This window comes from Onthophagus taurus, unplaced genomic scaffold (assembly GCF_036711975.1).
Source record: "Onthophagus taurus isolate NC unplaced genomic scaffold, IU_Otau_3.0 ScKx7SY_16, whole genome shotgun sequence".
Taxonomy (NCBI): Eukaryota; Metazoa; Arthropoda; class Insecta; order Coleoptera; family Scarabaeidae; genus Onthophagus; species Onthophagus taurus.
Window position 1 is genome coordinate 2,879,942 of NW_027248941.1, and position 8,052 is coordinate 2,887,993.

Consider the following 8,052-nt stretch of genomic DNA (forward strand, 5'->3'; position numbering starts at 1 on the left):
CTCGTTTCGTGCACCGACATCAACCCCCTATTTCTCCTCTCTCTATCAAGCTTTTTTTTAACTTTTTCGCAATTATGTTTTATATAAAACAGATAACAAAGGTTTGCTGATACATTTTATTCCTTAATATATTTTTTTTAAATACATTTTCAAATCTCCACCCAACTTTACAACCTTACAACGGCGACTGAAGAGTCATTCCATATCCGTAACCAGTTAATCCGAAGTATTTTGAGTAACAATCTAAGAAAAATGAAGAAATGATTAAAAATTAATAACAATGAATGAGAAGACTTACGTTTACAATAAATTTCTCCTTGATTCTCATAGACACTAGTCACCTCAAGCGGCTTGTGACAGCAATAACACGAGAAGCAACACGTATGAAACGCTCCACCGGAAGCCATAATCTTTTCCGCGGCGTAAACTTTCCTTCCACATCTTCGGCAACACGGTGCTCTATCAACCTCGACTTGTCGCCGTTTAATGTTTAAATCGCAATCGCAGGGATTTGGGGTACCACACGTGCAATATTTAGGGGCGCACGGCGGTTGGCACGGGTAATAACAAATCCTTTCGCACGGATTCGGCTCACAACATTTCACCGGTGGATAACAAATCGGTCTTCGTGTCGGGGGACAATAAGGGGTGGAGCAAGGTGAACACGGCGGCGGACAACATTTCGCCGGGGGACAACACCTCGGTGGCGATGGACAGCAACCCCGCCGCGGGCCGCCGCAACACTTTCCCGGACAACAATCCACTTTGGCGCAGGGATCGCACGATGTCGGGCAAGCGAATCTACCTCGGATTCCTTTATGGGGACAACAACAGTTTTCTGGACAATAACAAGATCCTTTACAGCCGCTGAAAAAGTTTTTGGAAGATTTAATTTAGTTACTGCAAATTTTTTTTTGATTTTTTGTGATTAGAATTTTGACAATGACAATTAATTGATGAGAATCAAGTGGGTTATTTGTGATGTCGATTATAATCATTTGTAGTCTCCCTAGGAGATGGCGCCGCGCATGAAAATGTTTCAAAAATCTCAAGAAGTTGAATAGGTGTTTGTCAAAAAGGTTCTAATCGATTAAAAACATCTTTAGAACACTCTACGAGAATGACAGAATTGAAAAAATTAATTTTTATGTTTCTTGAAAGTGTTCCAAATATCCAATAAAATTGAAAAAAGTTATTGGTGTTTGTCAAATTAATTAATTAACGAGAAACAAGTGGGTTATTAAAAACAACTTACTCTTCAATAATTTTATCATGATGTCGATTATAATAATTCGTAGTTTCTCTTGGAGATGGCGCCGCGCAAGTTGACCCAGGTTGTTGTGGACAACATCCAGGGGGAACCACCGGAGGTGGCCCACAATGTATTTTCGGGCTGCAAGATCTGCACCTAGGCATCGTAACCTGACTAATCGTAACCAACAATCTCGAAGACTTGGTCGACGATAAAGACGCCGAAGATAACGAGCTCGAATACGAAGATAATGATCGTTTCAACGCCTACAAAACAATCCATTTTGTGCGGTTTTTTTTAATCAATTTTAATCTCTCTATCTCTTTCCCCTTTCCACCTCAATTTTTTTGTATCACTTTCTTCAACAAATTTTTCCGATTTTTTTCATAAAATTTTTTATTTTTTAACTCATTTTCCACAAGATCCTCGGTCTTCGCCGAACGGTGAGCATGGTCTGCATGGCGGGCACGGATTCACGCAAGGAGGACACGGCGTCATTAACGTTGGTATTTCGCAATCATCCTGTGAATTCATTCCAACAAGAATTTAAGAATTTAGGGGGGTGGTGGGGGAAGAGATAGAAAAATTATTTTTGTTACTCAACTTACCAGGCAAAGTGTTTTCGGGGCACACTTCGGTGGCGGGCAGGATCTTCTTAAGCAGTAATTATCGGTCGGACAGAGATATTCGCAAATTTTTTTCCCGCAACAGCTGCAACAAGGATTTCTGCAAGGCACGCAAGGAACCGGACTCGTACAAGGGTTACAAGGATCGCACGGATTGCAAGGGCGGCAAGGTCCGCAAGATGTTCCGCAACGTTTTCGATAAGGTGCTTTTGGACTGCAAGGAACGATTCTAATGCAAGTTGGAGCGCAACAAGGATTACACGGATTACACGGTTTACAAGGGTTACAAGGATTGCAAGGATTACAAGGATTACAAGGATTACAAGGATTGCAAGGATTACAAGGGTCACAAGGATTACAAGGATTACAAGGATCACAGGGATTACAAGGATTACAGGGATTACAAGGATTGCAAGGATTGCAAGGTTTACAAGGCTTGCAAGGTTTGCAGGGATTACAAGGATCGCAAGGGTTACAAGGTTTGCAGGGATCACAAGGGTTACAAGGTTTGCAGGGATCACAAGGGTTACAAGGTTTGCAGGGATCACAAGGATTGCAAGGTCTGCAAGGTTCGCAAGGATTGCAAGGTTTGCAAGGGGGCGTCCAAGGTACGCAACAAGGCAAGCAGGGTTTGCAAGGGCCACAACACGTTTGTCTGCACTGCAACTCTTGAATGAAGCACGGATTGCAGATGCACGCTTGGTAGCAAGCGCAACAGAATAGCTCTCCTTGTAACGTGTACACACTACACTTATCCAATAATTTTCTGCACTTATCTGAAACAAAACAAGAAAGATTAACACATTGAGTTCCATTGAATGTTATTAACTTACAGCAACTGAAACAGAATGTGTGCCAGGCTTTTCCCAGGGCGATTTTTTGGTCGGAACAATGAACCTCTCTGCCACAACGGCCACAACAACTCATTTTACATGTCCATCTAAAAAGAAACTCGCCGCTCTGCTTCTACTCCTTTACGGCCGTATTAATTGTTATTTTCTTTGTGTCGGTAAATTAATAATAAATGTAATATGACAGGAAAATGAAAAGAAATAAATGGAACTCGGCCGAAATTTGAGATTATCGTCGATATTAATAACGATTAGGATCTTCTTTGAGAAAAAGAATTTATACACATTAAATTTTGACGCTTTTGAATTACTTTGACACTTTTAAAATCGTGATTTAAGATAATTTGATCGAAAAAAACTTTTAAATTAATTTCTTTAAAATCTTACTAACGCCATCTATGATTGAAAAGTTCACCCTAACTACTCAATTGACGTTTCTTTTGTAGGCTATGTTAGAAGTTCCAGTAAAACAAAGAAGAAAAAATAAAAAACTTTCTTATTTTAACTAAACAGTATTAAACTACAACACGAAATATGTTCGAAAACGTTGTTTTAACTAAACTTATTAATGGCAGCATGTATACGATCCGAACATAGCCACACGCGTTGTTCATTCAAAACCACTAGATGGCGTTACATATAGGGTTTCTTAAAAATATATAATTACTTCAACTGGTTATGCAAACTTTTTAATCAAAACTCTTTATTTTAATTACATTTAAATATAATAAATCGACAAAATTACACATTATCAGCAAATTAAAGCGTAAGTATCTCAGAAGCTTTCTCTTCCAATAAATTCTCCATCGTACCAACATGTTTACACCACTCGTTAAGCCGTTCGACCATACTCGCAATTTGAACGCGATCTAAAACCCTTGGTTGCACCCAAGTCATATTCACAGTGCTGGAAACTTGATCAATCGCCCCTTTAACCAAACCCTGCGACAACGCCTTCATCACCAACAACTCAATTTCTTGAATTGGTAGTTTTGTTTCCATCGAAATCTCTTGAAACGTTAATTGGCGATCATGCGAGGGTCTCTTAAAAGTCATCTCCATCAAACACAACAACGATATTTTTTGGCGCAAAAATAATTCTTGCGCGGACAAATCGGCTATTTTCGACCATTGGGGGCGCATAGCTTCGAATTTGTTTATGTTTCCGGAATTAAAGGCGTATAATAAATCGACAAGCCAAGCGTTTTCGGTACGTTTTAAAGTTTCGAGTACCGCATGGGCTAATAACTCGCCTAGATTGTAAACTCCTTCGCCTAAAAGGGCTGCTAACCCTAAATAAAAAGCGTGTTGTTGTTGAATTTCAACAGTTAATGTATCCAATTCGATGCAACCTAAGTATCGGAGGGCTGTTCGATAATATTGGGCGTGATCCCCTAAAATTCGATAATATTGCGATGCTAATAAATAGTATCTTCCGTGAACGGCTGTAACTCCATCGGCGTTATCTAAGGTAATTTCAACTTCCTCGATTATTTTTTTTGTTGCATCTAAATCATTTAATTTTTCCAAATAGATTTGACCGGCGAGAACTTTACACAAACTTTCAGCATCGGAATTTGCTTTAACTTTGATTTGGAGCTTTTCTAAGAACGCTACGGCCTCTTTTTTGTCTTTGAATTGTTCTACTATGAAGGCGGAGATTTCGACCAATGATAACGGATTGATTCTAATACAAAAAAAATTAATTTATTTAAATTTTCTTTTCATTGTATATCTTACTTATTCTCAAAGGTTGAAATGAAATTGTTGTAAAGTTGAATTAGATTATCCCCCGTTTGAAGAGAGGGACTTTTCACAAACTCCAAAAGTTTCAAAGTGAGTTGATGCCATAACCTAAAAATTTTTCATGATTTGACACTTTTATTATTGTTTTAAAGGAAGGTTAAATTACTTTTTGTTATGTAATTCCTCCATTTGGCTCCATTCTGACGCTAAATCTTTGGCACTTTCTTTCTGCTTTTTCGATAAATAATCGCTTACATTTGGTTGAACAACAACGGCCGCCATTTTATAGAAATAATGACAAATAAAATTTTGTTTGGTGATTTTCAGTGTTGGTAACTTTATAAAAAAAATAACTAAATCTTTTCATTTAATTTTATTTATTTATAAATAGGATTTTAATTAATTAATTTATAAAGTCATGTGAAGTATAAATAAGTGGTTTAATTTTAAATAAACAAATTAGGAATTGGGGAAAATAATAATGCACGAAAATAAATAAATTATAAACAAATTTAACCTAAGTTTTACCCTAAGAAATTCATCGAATCGATTAATGTTGTTATTTCTAATTAATTTAGTTTAATTAACATTAATTACATAATTTTTCCAGTAAAATAATGATGTAATTCCCTTATTACAAATGGATATTGGTGTAAGATCTATATCCACTCAACCCTAAAACATTGAAAAAAGAAATGCAACCCAATGGGAATATGGGTAGGAGATAGCATAGGGAAGACCAAATAGAATCACTATGTTGCATAGTTTAATTGAACTAAAACTAAACCTGGACCTAGAAATATTCGGGTTTAGTTTATTATTTTTGCATCCAAATAAACTTATTTTGTTATATATCTTATTCTTAATCGTTGCTTAAGATTAATAAAGATTATTCGTTTAAAAAGGATTTAATTCCAAAAGTTAACTTAACAATTTTTTAGGTTAAATAATCTAAAAAAAAGTTACTTGTCATGTTGGTTGCCTATTTACGTTTTAAATTGTAAAATTTAAAAAAGTTAATTTCTTATTTATTTTTACGGGTTAAATACAATAAATAATGTAAATATTAAGTTAATGTAATATTTTTGATTAAAAAAAAGTTAAATTTTACCTGTATTTTCCGTTAGATGTCGCCGTATGAAAATTATTGATTCAACCCCCGCCGGAAAACGGGGTTGGAAATTATTTATAAAACGTAGCACGGTTGGTAACGTAACGAGTAGGAGTTTTGATGGTGTGTCCGTCACAAACAGCGGGGCCGAACTTGGTTTTTTTTTGCGAAGACTTGGTCGGAGAGAGGTCGAATTGAGGGGCCCAACATCAGGTAAAAAATGGGTGGTTCGTCGCCCCATCAAAAAGTACCCCCACAATAATTCACGCTGCCAACAAATTCAAAAACGCACGCATTTTCTGTTCGATGTCCGCGAGCGTGGATGCGACGTTCACGGACAGCTTTAGGTTAAAAATACGTTGGTAATTTTCACAATTTTTTTTTGTGTAAACTAAAAACTATTACCAAATTAAAAAAAAAAATTATTTTAATTTTTGCACGAAATTATTTCTGCATGAATTTTAATTTTAATATAAACATTATTATTATTATTATAAACAATTCTTAGATTAAATTTGAATCAAATTAAAATTAAAATTCAAAACAGTTAAATTCATATGTAGACGTACGGTTATTTTGCCAGAAACCTCCTGCCAGAAACCCCCTAGAAATCGACCAATAGCGTTCGAGTATTTTCGTCGTCGTCGCATTCGCGATATCTCCGTATTTCGAGACGGTGTTGTTTCAAGTCGGCGTTGGGGAAAATCTTGACAATTTTCACGGTTTCCGGATAATAACCGCGTTTTCTTCGACAAATCGCTCGTTTTTAAAATAATCAACAGAGCCCCGGAAAATAAAACAGCAACAAGGACAAAAACCAACCCCTCAGTTGTTTTTTTTTTCGGCGACACGTTTTTTTTGAACAACACCTTCAACCAATTTCAACCACAAAAAAAGAAAACCTTTCCGCTTTTTCTCATCCGGAAGATCTTCAAACCGATTTGAACCCATTTAAATTTCTCGTAAGTAGACAAAAAAAAAAATTCAATTTCATTTCGCCCCCTTTCTAATTTGACGTTTGACAAGGTATTGATAAAACAAACCCTCATTTTTCAAATATAACCTCAAAAAAAAAATTATCGATATGGGGGTTTATATTAATGCGATTTCATGTTATGGGGGAAGTGGTCGCCCACGCGAAAATTCGGGTTAAAAATTTGAGAAAAACGTAACATAACCTATATTTTTTTAAAATTAATTTTGATTTTTTTATGATTTAGGTCTTCGAGGACAAACGAACACAAAATGACGGACCGCAAAGCAGTTATTAAGAATGCCGATATGAGCGAAGATATGCAACAAGATGCTGTTGATTGTGCTACTCAAGCGATTGAGAAATATAACATAGAAAAAGTAAGTACTTGTTTAATTTATGGCTTTATTATCACGTTACCTTAATTGTTTAACACATTCAACCACACAATTAGCGTAATGATTTATTAGGGAAAACTTTTTGTGAGTTATATCAGGGCGACATGCAATCGTAAACTAAATATTGATTAAACGCTTTAAAAATATCTCATATTGATCCTTAAAAATGTTTTAATACTTGTTTTGTTTGTAGGATATTGCGGCGTACATAAAGAAAGAATTTGATAAGAAGTACAATCCGACATGGCATTGCATTGTGGGGCGTAATTTTGGGTCGTACGTAACCCACGAGACACGCCACTTTATCTATTTCTACCTGGGACAGGTGGCCATTTTGCTCTTTAAGAGCGGCTAAGAGCCCCCTCTCCACTCATTTTCTATATAGTGTCGCGATAATAAAAGAAGAGCCACCGCAACCGTCACCCCATGTTCCCCCACACCGATTCCTCCGTGGTATTTCCGGACGCGAGATTCCGATGAACCATTTTCGGCCCTCACTCTATTAAAAAAAATAATTTAATTTAAAAAAACTAACTTGCTCAGTACCAACCTCAACATTAAAAAAATATTCTCACTCAAATCCATTGATTTGATGATCGGACGATGCGGAATAAACATGAAAGATATAAAAGACGGTTCTTTTTTCTTAGGATAAATTTTTAGTTTCGCTAAAATAAAATAAAGTTGAGTTTTTGATTACGAGTTTCTTTTTTTGGTATTAAAGTAGTCGGAAATAAATAAATTGGGCGTCTACTCGTTATTAGAAGTGATGCTGTAAACTGCCATCGTTGGGCCCCCTTCTTTTGTGGTCCGTAATACACTTAATACATGGTAATACACCTTCACGCACCTTTCTCAGCTTTAATCGGTCTTCGCTGTTCTTTACAACACCGACGATTTTGATGGTGATCGTCTTCTTATTCTGTTTTAATTAAAAAAATGATTATATTGATAAATAATTAAGATGAATTTATTTTTTAATCGCGATTATGATGGATGATGTTTCCGTTTGTTGATCTTTTATTCTTTCCTATATTAATGTATTAATAATAAATATATGGTTATATATTAATGCTTTTTTATCCCAATTTATTA

General features: G+C 35.8%; 3 protein-coding genes across 5 annotated transcripts; 1 reads left to right on the forward strand and 2 right to left on the reverse strand.

Moving 5' to 3' along the window:
* Positions 1–102: 102 nt before the first annotated feature.
* On the reverse strand, positions 103–3,059 carry LOC111418175 (keratin-associated protein 16-1-like). The gene is made up of 5 exons (XM_023050653.2): positions 2,712–3,059; positions 1,861–2,654; positions 1,256–1,518; positions 299–867; positions 103–243 (listed from the first exon to the last, which is right to left on the reverse strand). Exons 1-5 carry the CDS (start codon positions 2,803–2,805, stop codon positions 176–178), a joined length of 1,788 nt encoding a protein of 595 aa, XP_022906421.1. The 5' UTR covers positions 2,806–3,059; the 3' UTR covers positions 103–175.
* Positions 3,060–3,402: 343 nt separating this feature from the next.
* Positions 3,403–4,784, reverse strand: LOC111418185 (regulatory particle non-ATPase 9). Its single transcript, XM_023050665.2, has 3 exons — positions 4,642–4,784; positions 4,470–4,583; positions 3,403–4,416 (listed from the first exon to the last, which is right to left on the reverse strand). Exons 1-3 carry the CDS (start codon positions 4,755–4,757, stop codon positions 3,489–3,491), a joined length of 1,158 nt encoding a protein of 385 aa, XP_022906433.1. The 5' UTR covers positions 4,758–4,784; the 3' UTR covers positions 3,403–3,488.
* Positions 4,785–5,714: 930 nt separating this feature from the next.
* Positions 5,715–8,025, forward strand: LOC111418197 (dynein light chain 1, cytoplasmic). Of its 3 annotated transcripts, none has more exons than XM_023050684.2 (3): positions 5,715–5,799; positions 6,807–6,939; positions 7,151–8,025. In XM_023050684.2, the coding sequence occupies exons 2-3, from the start codon at positions 6,832–6,834 to the stop codon at positions 7,310–7,312; spliced, it is 270 nt and encodes an 89-aa protein (XP_022906452.1). In that variant the 5' UTR covers positions 5,715–5,799; positions 6,807–6,831; the 3' UTR covers positions 7,313–8,025. The 3 variants fall into 3 exon arrangements, with proteins under 3 accessions (XP_022906452.1, XP_071057246.1, XP_022906442.1); XM_071201145.1 differs by lacking the exon at positions 5,715–5,799 and adding an exon at positions 5,852–5,948; XM_023050674.2 differs by lacking the exon at positions 5,715–5,799 and adding an exon at positions 6,237–6,548.
* The last annotated feature ends 27 nt before the right edge of the window (positions 8,026–8,052 follow it).

Coding starts and splice junctions, on each gene's coding strand:
- LOC111418185 (XM_023050665.2), bottom strand. CDS start 4,757: ATGGCGGCCGTTGTTGTTCAACCAAATGTAAGCGATTATTTATCGAAA. Junction 4,584..4,641: donor GAGGAATTACATAACAAAAA/GTAATTTAACCT, acceptor AAAAATTTTTAG/GTTATGGCATCAACTCACTT. Junction 4,417..4,469: donor ATTTCAACCTTTGAGAATAA/GTAAGATATACA, acceptor TTTTTGTATTAG/AATCAATCCGTTATCATTGG.
- LOC111418197 (XM_071201145.1), top strand. CDS start 5,893: ATGTCCGCGAGCGTGGATGCGACGTTCACGGACAGCTTTAGGTTAAAA. Junction 5,949..6,806: donor TTTAGGTTAAAAATACGTTG/GTAATTTTCACA, acceptor TTTATGATTTAG/GTCTTCGAGGACAAACGAAC. Junction 6,940..7,150: donor AGAAATATAACATAGAAAAA/GTAAGTACTTGT, acceptor TTTTGTTTGTAG/GATATTGCGGCGTACATAAA.
- LOC111418175 (XM_023050653.2), bottom strand. CDS start 2,805: ATGAGTTGTTGTGGCCGTTGTGGCAGAGAGGTTCATTGTTCCGACCAA. Junction 2,655..2,711: donor CACATTCTGTTTCAGTTGCT/GTAAGTTAATAA, acceptor GTTTTGTTTCAG/ATAAGTGCAGAAAATTATTG. Junction 868..1,255: donor CATGATAAAATTATTGAAGA/GTAAGTTGTTTT, acceptor AAACTTTTTCAG/CGGCTGTAAAGGATCTTGTT.